General features: G+C 38.4%; 1 protein-coding gene across 1 annotated transcript; it reads left to right on the top strand.

Moving 5' to 3' along the window:
• The first annotated feature begins 8,156 nt into the window (after nucleotides 1-8,156).
• On the top strand, nucleotides 8,157-17,139 carry EMC7 (ER membrane protein complex subunit 7). The gene is made up of 5 exons (XM_065064249.1): nucleotides 8,157-8,437; nucleotides 11,523-11,642; nucleotides 13,645-13,783; nucleotides 14,536-14,616; nucleotides 16,713-17,139. The coding sequence occupies exons 1-5, from the start codon at nucleotides 8,202-8,204 to the stop codon at nucleotides 16,863-16,865; spliced, it is 729 nt and encodes a 242-aa protein (XP_064920321.1). The 5' UTR covers nucleotides 8,157-8,201; the 3' UTR covers nucleotides 16,866-17,139.
• Nucleotides 17,140-18,017: the final 878 nt, after the last annotated feature.

The following is an 18,017-nucleotide window of genomic DNA, read 5'->3' as shown; positions in this document are numbered from 1 at the left end:
CTTCTCCTACTTTATGGGGAAAGGGATATCATGTATAGTAAGATTACCAGTTTCAGAGATGAGCGAGTTGGTGATTTTGATTTAGTTTGTTATGTAGTTTGGTTCGTTTGTATTTTCTTCTGCTGGGGCTCTCAGTTTGTTGATGTGTATTTTTAAGAGCTTATACGCTTTATTTCTTTCTCCCTCCCCTGGCCCCCAGCTCTTGCGTGAATACAAACTAGCCCTGACAGTTATTTAATTTTGCTTCTCCCTTCCAGTACTTCTTATTTTGACATGTCAATATCTAAAAGCACATCTTTAGGTTTGCAAAAAATAGTTCTGAACTAGAAATTAGAGTCTCTGTCACCTGGAGTGAACACCACTTAAAAAATGCTTTGCTGAATTCTTTAGGCTTGCAGGAGACATTAAAAGCTTATAAATTAAATCATGCAATAACTGTTCTGTGGATCACTGTTGTTTTATTTGCCTAAAATAAAAGTTCTAAAAGCAAAATACAAAATTAAATTCTGGGCTCCTGCTATCTGTGGCAAACCTACTGCTTCCAGCAGGCCCTGGATTTCACCAGGAGCCTGCTGTCAAATGCAGTTACAAATAATGAAGCAAGTAGCTAGAGGGGGAGAAGAGGCATTTGAGGGTCACTTATGCTACTGTTCTGTTTTGGTTTTTTTCCAAAAGCTTAACAAACTGTCATATGAGAAATACACAATAGACCGATTTTTACATAGCTCAAAAAATTGAGGAAAAAAACCTGGGCATCCAGACCCATGAATTATATGGCAAGTACAATGCTTCATGCTGCAATTGGGAAAAAAAAAAAATAATAAAAAAATATATATATATGATAAAGCTTGTATTATTAATCTAAAATTACTTAATTTAAACCTACAGCACTGATCTGAGAAATGGCAAATCCTGCTTCAGGCTGAACTATTGTCCCACAGGATTCTTCTTTACCTCTAGTCTCGGGTTGATGTTTGAGTCAAACAGGAAATACTACTACTTATTGCTAAGCTGCAAATCACATTGCTTTAATGAAGCTGTTTAACACATTGAATAGCAATGTAACAACGCATAGAAAATTAGCTTGTTTGCCATTGATTAATGATGGATAATGTGTGCAATTCACCACAGTGGTTCATTTGAGCAGTTCTCTGAGGTACTAACTTGGGCTCATTAAGGCAAGTCTTCACTTGCATAGTCTGATCAATTCAGCATAAAAGCCTACACAAATAGGAATGCATGTTAAACATAACCACGATTCATATTTAGCTTTCTTACAGTGTGGTAGAGGTGTAACACACTTCCAAATTATTTCATTCGGATAAACAAGGCAAAGATTTAAGGGTAGAACAACAAAAGTTGCTTATTTCAATAGCAGCTTGAAATTGCTTACAGAAAGAATCATGGACCCATACACTGAAACAACACAATAGGAAAAAGCTACCAGCAGTTATTCTTCTAAGTGTTGAATTTCAAAGCAGCAGCTGCTCAACTCAGGTATCAGCTGTGCATGTGTAAGGTTTTATATACCAAGTGCCAGCCTTGTACAAGAAAGTATGTACAGAGGAGCTTAAAGCAAAGCAGAGTTACAGTTCTCAGCTTCTCCAGAACAGCCAGAATGTGTTTTTAAAGAAAAAAAAAAGTTTCCACAGCTACTGCTGAAGATAAGCAGTAGGAATAGCTAAAACTTCAGGAAAGAAAACAAAAAAGGCACGGCAGAAATGTTTATTTCCGAGATCAAGAAATAGCCAACTGCATTCACTCTTATTTTCAATAGATTGAGTTGAAGGCCCAGTTTTGTTTTTCTTGCTTTGTCAAATAACTCAAGTGCACAAGTTTTACTGCTTTCATATATAATTTTAATCCAGATTTGCTAACAGTACACACTGTAATAGTTTTTGTAACAACATTTGATACACCAAAGAGAAGGTTTATCATTAGAAAATGCTACTCCAATTAAAATTGCATTGTTATAGTTCTAAGTCTCACTATAAATTGTGTAAAATGAAGACCCCCAAAAAATTAAGGTGGGCTTAGAAACGGTGCAAACCAATCATTAGTGGCCTTTTGTCAATCAGCCCCCTGAAAACCATCATCAGTTTTCATGATGGGCCAGAAATGCCTGAACTTCCAGCCAGAAGGAGGTTCTGTGCTGCCTTTGGGCTTTTTCTTCAGTTTCTCTTAGCACAGAAGCAACTGTAGCATAACGCAAGGAAATGCCGAAGGCTGTCTGAACTGCCGCAGCCCGGTGCATGTCGGACCCAGGATTTCCCAGACCCTCTGCAGCATGGACAACCTGCAGACCTACTCTGACTGTGAACCTGTCGCTCGCTTCCTGAACAGGATTTTCTGTGGTAGACCATCCTGCCAAAGCACTTGCGGCTGCTTTGTGCTGCTCTGATCTGCTGTCCAATGTGAACCAGTTCTACGCATCATGTGAACTGCTTCTTGAGCTTGATATACAAGAGTGTTATTTTGTGGTATTTATTAGCAACGCTGCAGTAAAGAAAAAAAAAATGCTTTCATATGTCATTCTGTAAAGAATGTGATAATGTTATATTATGTGGAGGCCACCTTGTGGCATTATGGAAGTAGATTCCAGATGTGAAAAACAACACAGCATTTAGACTGCATGCCAAGAAACAAAGATTTTAAACCGCTTATATTTTTGGAAACCAGATGTCACAGTGATATGTCATTGTATTAATAGCCTCACATGAGTGATTACAGCTGTGTCTGTATAGGCAACAACACCGGAATCTGAGGACGTGCGTAGCACCACTCTGTGTGGCATTGCTTCTTACATAGTCGGTTTAATGGATGCTGTAGTTAAACACACTGCTTGCATGATTTATGCACAACTGCTGCTTAACAGAGACGGAGGGACAAATTTTATGGTGGACAGGAGCAGATGGGGACTGTAGTCAAAGTACTATAAAACCAGCTTCCAGGTTACTATCATGTTATACCCATATTCTTGCAAGAAGGGGTCTGGAAATTTTTACAGAAAAAAAAAAAAATACGCTCCTTTCCCCTGCACTTGAACTAATAATTACTTATCTTCCACCAAAGAACAAAATTTGAGTTCAGTAAAGATCAGTTCAGTCAACTGCAACCAGACAAAACTGGCAATCATCTGGCAACCTCAGTGTCAGCATTTGTTATCTCCTGTGAAAAGTGTACTAAACAGTATCTTTTTATGGTTTTGGACATATATTATCAGAAAGGTGGAAACAATTCATTCCTGACAAAAAAAATCCTGAGACTGGAGGTGGAAAATGGAGGTATGGTAAGCCTGAAATAGAAGTATCAAGTAGGACTGGTGTTGAAAAATAGGGCAATCCTGAGTTCTAGAGCACTGGATATTCCAGTGCCTGTCTGCCTAGTAACATATTTAAGGAAAAAGCGAAGAGGTTCCTTCACAAAGCTGTACCGTGTGGGAGCTGATAATGCAGAGTGTCAAAATACAAGAAACCTGTTTCATGACTCAGCTTTTTTTGGATGCTCTTCAACATACAGCAAAACCTTGGGGAAGGCATCTGAATCTCAAAAATTACCAATGAAGTTTGTCTGGTCAATTTGAAGCGAGAGCAAACGAGGGGGTAGGTGAAGATCAGCTCTCTGAGGCAGAAAAATCTTCAGTTATACATGTTGACTCCACGCTGTGGGGATAGGTGCATTGGAGATGGAGAGAATATTCTGAGAGCAACTGACTTTACAGGGGATTAGGAAAATTTTATGCCCCAACATAGAATCGTCTAGGTTAGAAGAGACCCTCAAGATCATTGAGTCCAACTATATCCTAACTCTGGCACTAAACCATGTCCCTAAGAACCTCATCTGTATGTCTTTTAAACTCCTCAAGGGATGGTGATTTGGCCACTTCCCTGGGCAGCCTATTCCAATGCCTGACAACCCTTTCCATGGATAAGTTTTCCTAATATCCAATCTGAACCTCCCTGGCACAATTTGATGCCATCTCCTCTCCTCCTACCACTCGCTACTTGGAAGAAGAGCCCAACACCCTCCATGCTACAACGTAGTCTGTCAGAGGTGGAGTGTAGGAAAGCATCCAGAGCACTAACGGGCAAGATTTTTGAAGCAGGCTGGTATTCTGGAGCAAGTCAAGGTGGTGGCCGGCGTACCTTTCTGCCCTGAGTCAGAAGTAGGACCCTCTCAGGGCATCTTATACTCAGGACATAAAAAGACTGTCGCTGAATCCAGCTGTAATCCTGATGTGTTCTGCCTGTGTTTTATGTTAAACTAACTTTTATAGTGTAGTACTATATATTGTCGGTAGGTGGCATAATAGTTCCATACAACAATGAATTTATTTAAAAAAAAAATCAGTGCTGGAATAAATATGCTGCCCGATTTTTGTTAATTCTCTGTTTAATCATAGTAAAGCTCCTTGTGAGACAGCTCAGTCAATGAGCTTATTGGTTGTGGCCTTTCATGGTACCTTTATGCTGAATTCTTCCATCTACCTTCAGTTTGTGTGTTCTCATAGATCTCCTCACTTGGATGGGCATTTTTTAATTTCTTCTCACCTTTAATTAGTTGCTTGGAAAAAAAAAAAGCATGTAGGTATGAATATTCTGATGCACATCCAATTCTTATTTATTCTTCCTATCAGCCAGCTCTGTATCTTTGTTTCCACTGACATTTGTGAACCAGCATTGCTCACACTGGGTGTTTGTTATCTGTACAGTTACATGGTGGGGCTGTGGCAAAGGCTACAGTAGATTCGAGGCAGACAGCTGAAGCTGCTCCCTGCTTGTCTGCTGAAAGTCTCTGAATAGCGCTGCCTGAATCACGCACAGACTGGACTTCACTGCTGCTGCTTGCGGTCCATTGTATTACAGTAAACTAATATCAATGACAGCATCACCTACATTTTCAGAGCAAAATATTTAAATACTAGCCAAAGTGCTGTCAGCTTTATAGAAAGAGACGTTTTCAGAGCAATTGCACTGAGATGTTCAAATGTGAATTAAAGTTCACAAAAATGCTTTACTAATGGTAAACTAGAAGCAAAAAATGTATATAGCAAGTTTTGCTAGCATTCAGACTGTGAAAAGAATTCAGCACAAAAATAAATTCTGCTACATTTTTGTAAACTCCTTTTACCCCAAGGAGAGAAAAACCCCTCCATTGTTACTTAAGGGTATCTGCCAGTATCCCAGACTACATGATTCTCTGTAAACAGCTACAATGCTCATGGATTTTGATGCTGTGTTTGGAAAGCTCAGAGGGATTTAACGTCTCCACTGCTTTTTCAGTTTGTACATGACACCAAAAGTGCCAATAATCTGGAGATAAGGATTTCAGTGTTATCAGTGTGATGGCATTGAATTAGTCTAGACCTCACCTTTGTTCAACCCATTAGGGACTGTCAGCTCTCATCCACCTGCCTGACAGTTCTGTAGCATTAACGACAGCTGCTTGAAGTAACTCAGACAAAACTGGAAATTTGTTTGTGAGCAGGGTAGAACTTCTCAGAAATTTGCCAGTTTCTCCATAGCTGTTACTCAGGGAGTGAATCCATCGATGAAGAGAAAGCTATAAAATGTGGAGGTCATCCTTGATTGCACTTTCAGGAGGTTGATGGAATTGGTTGTTTCAGCTGAACTGAACTGTTGCTTGGCAGTTCTGTCTGTGTTTCTGATCAGGGATTCACTTGACATCAACCTACAGACACAACTTTGCTCATAGTGAAATTTCTTCCAGAAACAAACAAAAATGAAAAACCAAAACCAACCAAGCAAAACAAAGCAAAACACACACACACGAAACACCCACACACCACCCCCCACAAAAACCCAAAACCAAACAACAACAACAAAAAACTAAAAGAAAAAACAAACAGGTAGCATCTCCCAGATGATGTACTAAGAAAATGAGTAATCCCTTTTATTTGGTTATATTTTGATAAATTTATACCTGGACATTTTTATTTCTTTTATTCCATTCATACTGCTTTTGAGTTTTGTTCTTTTTACCTAGAAGGCAAACACGCACAGCATGTTATCAAAACTCTCAAATAGCATTGTGCAATCCACTCAAATAAGATGCTGTTATAGCTGGTCTTAATCGAAAAGACAGTAATCAACCAAATTATTTTCCCAGTTGTGTACACTTAAAAATATGGTTACCTATTTCTCTGTTTGTATGAAGTAGAGCTATTAATATGTAACGAAATTGCACAGTGAGAGAGGAAGGGACTGTTTAGGTAACATGAAAATTGTTGCATGCCAATACAGGTATTAGACACTTTACATATATAAAAATAAAGACATGCTTCTGAAATGAAAGTTTCTCCCACAGTCAGGGTTTCTACGTGAGGATGGGATTCTAGCCAGGAGGCTGTTTAAGTAACATGTCTGTTTGCAAGCAGGATGGTACAGAGAGAAGCTTCTTGGATTAGTGTGAAAGAACAAATGAGGTTTTATTTTCTTTGGGTTCACAAGACTTTAAATCAAGTAACTGTATTAGCTAGATTACAAAAATAAAGTCTTTGGTTGAGGAAGTCCTTGGAAGTGGAGGGCACGATCATTCTGTGTGGTCTTAACAGTACCCTAATACAGTTCCTTGAGGATATTTAGAAAATAGGAGGATTTTTACAATAACTGCATATGCAAATTAGTACCTCGAGACATCACGGTGAAGACAATGTCTTTCTGTGGTCTTACATTGGTAACACCATTGTGTCTCTGGCTTTAACAAAAATCCTGCTATTTACTGATTCTATTGGTAAGTACGTGCTTCACTAGCAAAAATTGAAAAAAAGTGATGCTGAAAGTTTTTCAGTTCAGAGAAGCTACTTTCTAGCACGCGTCAGTTCTATCAATCTTAGATTTCCACACTTGAAACTGCTGGAGTTTCTTGCTTTTGTGAGTTTATGTGACAGAAGAACCTCATCGATCATGTCTTCCTGGTTGCCTACAAACTAGACATGGGATGACATACACCTTCAAAATCATGCCTTGTATAATACAATATATTTTATTGAGTATCAGGTGATGACCAGGTTCATAATCTCTAACGTAATCATGCTTAATAATTAAATGTTTTCAACACGCCAGTAATTAACTCCAACACAAGAGGTAAAAAGGAAGCAACTGTAGCCACAACGTGACAATGAATCCGTATGATGTAACAGGACGTTCTGCGTCAGGGGAAAATGGGGGTAGGGGAGCTATTACAGCCTCTTGGTTTCTCCTGTAACCCTGCAGCTGCCCAGTAAGTAACAGCTTTTCATAGTATTGTACTGTCAACAAGTTCTAGTTAGTCATCAGAAATAAACTGCAGCACTATAAACCACCGGTTAAGACACTTCAAGCCTTGAGTTTATAACTAATCTTAATATTTTTCATGTATAAGCTTTTCTGTAACTTTTTCCTAGAAAACACTTATTCTTCTCTGCATGGTAACTATTAGGATTTAACTTCATACTAAAATATCTTAATTCTAAACGGATCCATCTGTTACCACCGAAGATTCATTTACTTTTTACACATTTATGTTTTTCAGGTTTGCATTAGCGTCTTTCCACATGTTCAGTACTGCAATATTTTTGCTCTTACTCACAAACTGAAAAACAAAGGACCTCTCCCTGCCCTTTCATCACCCACTCTATTTCTCATCTCTAAATACGCAAATTGTTGAAGAGCTGTGTACAGGGACAGGTTATCCGGGTTGCAAGATTCCCGTGCCGCAAAGACAGAGCGAGCCCCGCGAAACATTTTTAGCAACTGTGCTGCTTTTGGGGCCCAAGAGCCCCAGCTGCAAGGTCCGAATGACGCCCACGAACAGCCAGCCCGGGAGCACCTGTACGGCCCCCGGGGCGGGGCCGGTACCCGCGGCCTTGCCGGTGCTCTGCCCGAGGTGGAGGCTTCTCCACAGCCTGCACTCTCTCGTGTGGACGCGGGCAGCAGGGCGGGCGGACCCGTTCGGGTCCCGCTCTCCCTGCCGTGCTCCAAGGGAAGCTCCGTCTGTCCGGCCAGCACCGGCGCCCGGGCGCTGCCGCGCCTCACCCGCAGCAGCACTTCCGCCTCGCTACCCGTCATGGCTCCCAGCTCCCCCGCTCCTATTCGCCAGTGCTCCGTACGCCAACCGACGGCGCGGCGGCCGCGCTCTTTCCGCCCGCCTGGTGCGCAGGCGCGGCAGGTCCGTGGCCCTTGCGCCGCGCGGGGGAGGAGATGGCGGCGCGGAAGGGAGCCGCGGGCTTGGTGCTGCTCTGGCTGCTGGCGGCGCCGCTGCCCCATGTCGCCTGCGGCTCGGAGGCTGTCGGGACAGCGGAGCCGCCGGGCGGCGGGGGTCTTGGAGAGCGGTTTAAGATCGAGGGCCGGGCCGTGGTGCCCGGGGTGAAGCCGCAGGACTGGATCGCGGGGGCCCGGGTGCTTGTGGACGGGGAGGAGCACGTCGGCTTCCTGAAGTGAGCGGCGGGCGGGGCGGGGGGCTCGGGCCCGGCGGGGCGGCCATGGTCCCTGGGCGGGCTGGAGCCGGTGCCGCCCTCTGCGGCGTGTCCGCTCGGAGGTGCGCGCAACCTCCGCGCCTCTGAGCGGCTGGGCCGCCCTGCCGCGGCCGTAAGATGGCGGCCGGCGGTGGCAGCGCGAGCGGCTCCCGCGCCAGCGGCTCCCGCGCCGCAGCGGCCTCGTCCCCGTGAGCAGCGCGCAGCGCGGGTGAGCGTCTGGCGGCCGGCCCTGGCTTGTGCGGGACACCCGCTCCTTGCTCTGTGAGGCGTTAGAAACGGCCCGGCCTGCGCTGCGAACCTGTGCGTGTTCTCAGCCTCCTGCAGATGGAACCGCATTGATGACCCAGGCTGCTTGCTTTTTAGAGATAAAAAAAAATGCATTAGGTTTTAATAAAAAAAAAAAAAAAAAAAAAAAAAAAAGAACAAGTGTAAATTAAATTCTGGAGTGCAGTGTTTGGTCTCAGCATTTGTGGGCATAAATTTTGTCACTTCTTTTTTGAAGCCTTCTGTTCAGTTAAGAATTTGCTCATTCTGGAGAAATGTTTGTTTGTGGCAGAAAGTCATGGTGGTATCTATAGTTACCTGTCACAGTATTTGTGGAAAGCTTTTTCACAGTACCAGTGGAAGCCATTTCAAGCGATATGATTTTATTCCTTCACACAAGCTCATGCAAGTGCGTTTGGAAGCTGTAAAGAATCACAACGGTAGTGGGTATATTCAGATCAGCAGAGGATCTAGAGATACTGAGACACAGAAAATGTCCTCAGAATTCAGAGCTGAACTAATCTCATAGTTTCAGGTGTAGAAACTAATTCTAAAGTCCTCTTTACTATTTTAATACGATATAATACATTGCTTTTTAAATTATGTATTAAAAATGAGAAAGTTTGTGTGGAATTAAGATACACCATCTCATAAATACCCGTAATTTTTGATTATTTCCTCTTCAGTAAAAGTTGAACTTAAGTTTGACTCTGGGAACTGTCAATAGGTTAGCACAACAGATTTTAGTGTGCAAAACTTGCAGAATCTTGTCAGTTTAGTATCTGATAAGCCAGTAAAACCAAGTTGTGGGGGCCTGACATATTTAGGAGCTGATTTAATAAATATGGAATTGGTAAGTTTCCAGATGCTTTCTTGGAACTGCATTTGTCTGAAATATGAGGAAATAGTGCTAGCTAAGAGCGCACCATATTTATGACAGTGTAACCCAGATCTCAAGCTCTATTGGTTACATTAATTTGATATGTCTGTTTATAGGTATATCAAATTGTATTGATATAACTTAAAGCCAAGCAATATTATATAAGTTATTCAATTTTATAAACATTGGTAGAAGTTGCGCTACCATAAGCGTGGTACATTTTAGCAAAAATGCTTCAGTGTTGGTATATTTTTGTCAGTTGTAATAAGCACAGTACTGCATGGCAATATACTTTTAGTAAAAACTGTGTCAGAAGAAATAATGGTTTTCTTAAGTAACTGGTATTTCAGGCTCAGTAGAAAGATCCTTTACTTCTGGTGACAGATTTAAATGCATTGGGTATATCAGAGGATATATTTGTCACCATCTTTTGTCACTATCTCTCAGGCAGGTTTTGATTACATATTACATGGATGTCATTCCAGCTATAGAAAAGAAGAAAATAATTATTTAACATAGCAAAGTTGCTTTTCTGAGTATTTCAGGAGTCGTTCTCTAGTACAAGCATTTTTACAAATCTGATTAGTTTCCCTACCATAACAAAAATGAAACTTTTTATCTTTTTTCTTTTTTTTTTTTTTTTCTAAAGAGGCAGTATTGGATCTGGATATATTAAGTGAAAATTTGCTTTGTCATATAAAAAAATCTTTAGAAAAAAACTATAATTTTATCAAAATTATACTATAAAGAATGAAAAAATATAAGGAAATTCTTAGGGAAACATGGCAGTTGCAATATAAGATAGTGTAAGGATTCTTAGGGGTTCAAATCATCACATAAAGTACTAGTGAAACCCAGCTACGCAGTGTTGTTTCTATGCTTCTGTCTTTGTGGTGGCAAGGTCCTTGGGTGATGTGCGTCTTTGAGAGAGAGACCTTGTTTGAAGGACATTAGGACAAAAGTCTTTTTGAGAGTTTAACAGGGCTCACTTATTCATTTTCCTGATACAAGTTTCTAATGTATCAGGTTTTATTACTTTTCTTCCCCTTTGAACAACTCTTTGTCTTAACTTTGAATCCTGATTTTTAGGAGAGATATTATTTATGTTAATTTTAAAAGGGTAGAGAACACTTAAGTTTTTCTTCCTGGAAACTTCTGGAAGCATGCAAGAAGAAAACTACAAGCTTCTGTACTTTATTTTAATGGCAACTGGTGCTGAAGCATTCATGTATCCTTTTACCAATATTTTAATGAAGTTGAATGTTCATATTTTAAAATAATAGCCGTCTGTCTAAAAATCCTTTCTATGTGTATGTTCAGAACTCTTTTAGTTTCCTCATTGTTTCGATAGAGCCTTCCAGTGTGGGCTGGTCCTAAAGGGAGCAATTAAAAGTAAAAACCTCTATTTTGCAATAAAGGCACAAACCACAATTTTTGTGCGTTGCAAGTAATCTCTAATATCTACCCATGCTATGTAAGATGTCTTTTTTTTCTTTTCCTTCCAGCAGAAGTACTGAAACAAAGTAAACTTCATTGTATGTATTTTGGAAGGAGGAAGGAAGGTGAATTTCAAATCCTCCATCATTTGAAAACATGAAATCTAACGATTTCAGGTCTTACTTAGGGTATTAAATTATTCCTCCAGCAACACAATAGCTTGAGAGTGTGAGAAAGTCTTTAACATAACTGGTAATTTCTGCTGCTGTTCTGACACATGTTGATGACCTTAAGGGGTTTGATATTTTGAGTGCAGAGCGATTTTAATTTTCCTGTTGGTCATTGTCATTATATTAAGATTTATAATAGAAAATTATACTATTACAGTTTATTTAAAAAATAAAGCACCCTCTCTTGTGTACTGGAACATATTGAAATGTAGTGGAACTTCCTTTTTTTTTTCAGGACAGATGGAAGTTTTGTGGTTCATGATGTACCTTCAGGATCTTATGTAGTGGAAGTTATATCCCCTGCTCATAAATTTGAGCCCGTGCGAGTTGACATCACTTCAAAAGGCAAAATGAGGTGAGCCTTTCTTGATTTGCCTCTGTATTGGTCTATTAAGTATGCCTGACAGCACAGTATATGAAGTAATGTAAACAGTATTGCAGATCTGATGTTGCATTTCAGGCCATATGTTTCAGCTGCTTTTAAAATCACTTCTAAGAGCACATTTCTTAAAATACAAAATCTGATTTCTTTCGTTGTTTTGTATTTATGGCCTTAAGTAAGAGGAAATGGATAACAAGAGTCCTTCCATTTGTTTACTTTTGTTATTTTCTTATGCAGCCATCCTGAAACAAAATCTAGACATAAATCAGTTAATTGCTTTATCTTTTACCGATACCTTTTTTTCTTTCTTCCCTTTTTCTTTTCTCTTTTGGGAAATGATCTGTCAAGATTTGGCACAACTAAGTTCTAATTCATTCGAAAATACTTCTGCTATAACTCCGTAAAATGCTGCTTACAGTTACTGGCAAATGGTAGTAGTTGCCAGCCTGCAGTATTCCCGTCACATCATTAGTTTTTTTTGTGTGTTACGTCCAGATTCGTTATCCCTAACAACTATAACTGTGTATCTGTAAATGCAAACTCTTCAGTAAGTAATACGGAAAAATTACTATCGTATCTAATAAGGTGATTTTCATTTAAATGAACATGATTGTAGTTCATTTGTCTTTGTACAGGCATGCATGTAGTATCTTAACTTCAAGTTTGTCTTTTACAGTATCTTATAAAAGATGCCATTGCATTTTAGGAGTACAAAAATCAGTATATATGCTACAACAGTGTTTTTAGAGGAGGTTAGACATTGAGTTCTCAAACTGAAAACAGTGCAAACAATATGTTAATAATAGCACAATTTGTGCTTAGATTTTTTTTTTTTCCCAGACTTTATGAAATGTTTATTTTTGTACTTTGTTAGGCAGTATCTCATTGACAACAATTAATGAATATGAAAGGAACTTGGGGAAAAAGACGCAGTAGTGGGTATAATGTCTGACTTAGCACTGTTTTGGTATCTGAGGACAAGAGGTAACAAATTTGACATGAAGTAAATTGTTAGGATGTGTCTGCAGAGCAAAGTACCATTAGGCTTGACATGTCTACCAGTCAAACAGTTTGAAATTGTAATGAGGGATTAGAGTTGGGAGAATGAAAAAATGTGATACATGAGGAAAATGTCAACTACGCTTTTCTAAGGAAAGTTCTGCCTTAAAAAAAAACACTGGAATTCTTAGAAAGAGGAAACAGTATATGGATAACAGATAAGATCTACATGAAATCTCAAAGTGTTTGAAGAAAATATGTAGTCATAAGGTAGGAGGGAAAGGCATTCTGTGGATGAACATTTGGTGAAAAATTCAGAAGTAATACATTTCTCGTGTAATAGGCAGAAGTCATCCTGGAGTTGCACAAGGTAGGTAAATATTCATAAATCATGAAAAATGGGTGAAGAGTGACAAACAAGTAACTATCTAAATACTAGGCCCAAGTGAAGAATACTAGTGAAGAACTGTGGAAAGACCTTATAAAGTAATAAAGTCTTGAGATATTGATAGATGCAAATTAATGCACTTAGGGAAAAGGTAGTATTAACTTCATATATAAACGATTGTTGCCCTGATCAAACTCAGTTTAAGCTATGCTATGCTGTTCAAAGCTGTATGTTCTGTTTAAACATTGTAGCTTTTCTTCCTCCTTACCAAGGTATGAAAAAATGTTTTGCAGAAATCACGTTTGAGCAAATAGTGCTGATATTTCTGATCGGCAGGTCTGTTTTCCACATCAGGTTTTTCAGCCTGCTTAATAGCTAGCCTGGAAAAAAGGTGAAGTATATTTGATTCCATAAAGTATGCTGCAAAGAGAAGTTAGCTCTGAAGACTGAAGCCTAGCTGATGCTGCCTAGCAGATAGTTTTGTTCGTAGTCTATTATTAAAACTTTTTTTGGAATATTACCACTGAGTCTTTATTTTTTATGAAATATTGTCTTTATATTTTTAATTATTTACATTTTGCTCATTAGAGCAAGATACGTGAATTACATCAAAACCTCCGAAGTTGTCAGGCTGCCATACCCACTTCAGATGAAGTCTTCTGGACCTCCATCATACTTTATAAAGAGGGAATCTTGGGGCTGGACAGATTTCCTCATGAACCCTATGGTATGTGCAAGCAACACGCAAAGGTTAAGAGTATGCTAATGGTCCAAATATAGCTATTCTTCAGAATACCAAGAATAAAATAATGGAGGAAAGATGTGCACACTTTTCCCTTGTGAGAGAATTGATTTGTTTGTTTGTCACTTGTTTACAAAAACCCTGTTTCCCCAAAAATAAGTCCTACCCCAAAAATAAGCCCTAGCATGAGTTTTCAGGATGCTTGAAATATAAGCCCTGCTCCAAAAATAAGCCCTAGTTACAGTTCATTTAAAAAGTCAACTTAAATAGTATCCAGGCAGCTGTACATGTAAAAAAGTAAAGTCTTTTGTAGTAAAAATTAATATAAGGCCCTGTCTTATTTTCAGGGAAACAGGGTAGGAAGTTTTTCCATGACCTTTCCTCCCCTATATACCAACTTTGTTAATGTATGTCCTCTGAAAATAAGTCACAGTCTGATTCCTTTGACAACATGGTGGTGTTCTAGTAGTGTAGAGATCAACATGTTGCAAGATTGTAATTGTATCAGTTGAAAAAGAGATCAAGAATTTACTTTAATGGTTCAACCTCGAAATCTGTTGTTTAAAACATAATACTTCTTTACCTGGTCTCTTTCCTGACAAGTGGATTACTGTTACTGGGTTACAAACTCAGAATGTAGTAGTTCTAGAATTTGGCTCTTTAGCTTTATGTCAATATGTGTGAAAGCGTCTGGAGCAACAAATAAACTGAAGAAATATTTGCTGTTTTCTCTGTAGGTGATGATGATGGTTCTTCCATTACTGATATTTGTGCTTTTGCCTAAAGTTGTCAACACCAGTGACCCTGATATGAGACGGGTAAGTACGTTCAATTGATGCAGACACAGAGAACAAAGATAATGAGATTTTAAGGTACAGAAAAGTAATAAAAACAAACCTGGACTTTTAATGAAGTCTTAATGGGCATAATTTACTCAGTTAATACAGTGTTGCTGTTCTCACAATGAATTCTAACATTTCCAACTCATTAATTTGCTGTTAAACAGCACAACACAGAATTAAATCGTTTGATGTAGCTTTGAAAGTATTACAGTATGAATGGTGTTTTCCAGAGTTAGAGCAATAAATGTAATTTCTCAAAGGCTATTTTTTCTGTAAGTTTTCAGTGTATTTCTGCACTATGTTTAAATCTAGCCTTTTTAGACATCATTTAATGAGTGTTGAGCGTGTTGAGAACAGTGTGATGTGGGAGTTTCTTATTTATTAACCTAAACCACATAGTTTACACAACTGTTTAATCCAGATGTCACAATAGTCTATATGATATGGAGTCTTAATGTCATCATTAAATTATCTGATTTATTGTCCTTTCATCATGCAAAATGCCGAATGGCAGAAGGCTAGGACAAAATGGAGATTCAAGGTGTTTGCTGAATCTTTTCTTATTTTTAAAAGTATGCCTTTTCTGTCTTGGGTGGCTGCTTTTTGAGGGTTTGGTTAATTTAGACTCCTTTTCCTCTAAATGACCACTGTCTTCAGTAGTACTTTATAGGTGTCTGAGTCTTTGTTGTTGTTAAAGTAATACCTATAAAAAGCATATCAGAGCTGTGTAGTGCTCTTTTGGCTTTAATTTTGATTAAAAATAGGATACAGAGATATGCTAGATATCTGTAGCATATTCTTCAAACAGGCGTGTTCTTTGGAAGCTGAATTTTTTAAAAATCACTTATTTGTTTTTCACTGATCTGACACTGCTTGCAGACAAGCTATTCTGATGGTTATAACCCATCAGTATTTTTGATTTAGTTCTTATTATCTGATTGATATGACTTGGCAAGGAAAAATTTTAAGTTGAAGGAATTTTGCTTGTAATTTAAATTATCTTTAAAGAATGGGAGAAGGCAGTTTTTAAGATTGGATTATAATGGCATTGTCTAGATGACCATGTACTAAATTCTGAAGTATATATCCAGCTTCACTTAGTTTGTGGAGAGTATGGAGCTTGTATTACATTTTTCAAGTTAGCTTGTTTTTTCTTCATGGAATCAGCACAGTACTAGTTTATATAGGTTAGTCACTTAGTAACTGTTCTTGTAGAGGCATTAAGTACAGATAGAGTATAGATGCATGTATAACAAAGGCTACCATAACAGCTTTTGCTTCGTTTGTGCCTTGAAAATGGTTGAAACAGTATCATTCTTAATGGTAACTAGAATAGCAAGGTGACAATCCCTCATTAAATTGGCAATTACTACAAGCATTATCTCATTGTGGATATGCAGTTCAGCTGTTATATTCCGTAAAAGTACTCCAGGGTTTGGTTGTGGTTTTTTAAACCATACTAAATAATCTCATAGAGCCACTGTGCTAAACTCTAAAGTTACATTAAGCATAGCTGGAAATACGGTCTCGTATTTCCTTTAATCAAACCAAACTTGGCTGCTCTACATTAATACCTGGATGTTACAAAGTATGGCAATAAAAATATCTAATCACTTCCAACAGCTTCAAAAAATTGTTAGATTTAGCATAAATAATTCTAATTTGAAAACACAAAAGTATGTGAAATCTGTGAGAACACAGACCTTAGAATTGAAATAAAAGCTTAAATTTAAAAATTGAGGAAAATAATGCTGAAAATAAGTAATGGTATTTTTTAATTTTAGAATTGTTTTGCTTTAATCAGGTGGTTGCCCTGTAAGACTGCTTAAGACATGGTTCTCTTCTTCCATACACCAGTGCTTTTAGTTTTGCGGTTTTATGTTTGTGTGTGTAGCTGGGCATTTGGCTGTGGTTGCGTAAAAATATGTAGCAATATGTACCCTGGAGGACTGCAAATAGTAAAACAGTATTTGGGAAAATTTGACATCTTCCTGACACAATCTTTCAACTGATGCCTTAGAAACAGCCAGAATTGTTACAATCTATTAATGTTACCTAATCTTTGCATGCAGGAGATGGAACAGTCAATGAACATGCTGAATTCCAACCATGAGCTGCCAGATGTCTCTGAATTCATGACAAGACTTTTCTCTTCAAAATCTTCCAGCAAGTCTGGTAGTAGCAGCAGTAAAGCAGGGAAAAGTAGTTCTGGAAAAAGGAGGTAGTTAAGTCTTCCTCCTAAGCCTGAGTTTGCACAATTGTTCGTTATGTAGTGTCATGTTTATTTGTCCTGAAAGATCAAAAAGCCACTACTGTAAACTTCAGGCACAAAAGACCCTATGCTACAACTGTGTTGTGTAGCTTTTTTAGTCTGTATAAGCTGTTTTGTACTTGACAGTAAGCAAAAGAGGACATGGCTTCGACACTGTATAAAGTTATTGATGATACTGAATTAACTATATTGTTCTGTAGAGAATTATTATAAATTATATGATGTGTTAAACAGTAACAAATGTCTTAATCATAAGACAACGTATTAAAAAAATTCAAAGATAACACAAGTGGAGTTCAGTCTTAAGATGGCTTTATTGTTTTATACTTTCTGTTGAGTTCTGAAATGAACAAATTCCCCTTTCAAAATGGAATTGTGGGTTTACTGAGTAATTAATTTTCTGTATCAGTTTGTCATATGTTACATATAAAATAATGTCATTTTACATTGTTTGCTGCCTGTACACTTTAGTTCAAGGACCTTCCACTTCTTATCACCCAGTTTTTTTCTGACCTACTTTCTGCTAAAAGCTCTTCAGGGGGAAAAAAGCAAAGCATTCCGCATCAGAAAGTCTTTTCAGCTCTGGCAGGTTAATGATGAATCCAAGGTATCTGTCTAACATGGTGAACTTTTATCTTGGATCTTTTCTTTCTGAATCACACGTATCACTTCTGCAACACTTTCGGTTCTTAGTGTTTTCTGTCTGCTGTGCATTCATCTTATCAGTGGTATGATTTGAGGCCAAATACAGAACAATATTTTTTTCACTGAAAGAAAAATCCTAAAAGTCTAGTAGTAAATTTTGTTCCAAAGTATATGACTCTCTCTGGGTATGCTAAGTCACTGGCAAAACTTTCTCCTTTGAATGTGCCCGTGGTCTGGACCACAATATCTTCTCAAGCTACCCAGTAGCTGCAGAGAAAAGATGAAAAAATTGTTTTCCTCTAGATGAACATTTGCAAATAAAAATTACAGCAATACATGCAAAACACCATTAGCAACAGTCCATAAATATAGATATACACATTTATGCTAAAAAATGTTGTTCTTTCCATTTTTACAATTGCTAATATCTTAGGTAACAGAATCCATGCAGTGTGGGTAA

Source organism: Columba livia, chromosome 5 (assembly GCF_036013475.1).
Source record: "Columba livia isolate bColLiv1 breed racing homer chromosome 5, bColLiv1.pat.W.v2, whole genome shotgun sequence".
NCBI lineage: Eukaryota > Metazoa > Chordata > Aves > Columbiformes > Columbidae > Columba > Columba livia.
This window is presented reverse-complemented; position numbering and strand designations above follow the sequence as displayed.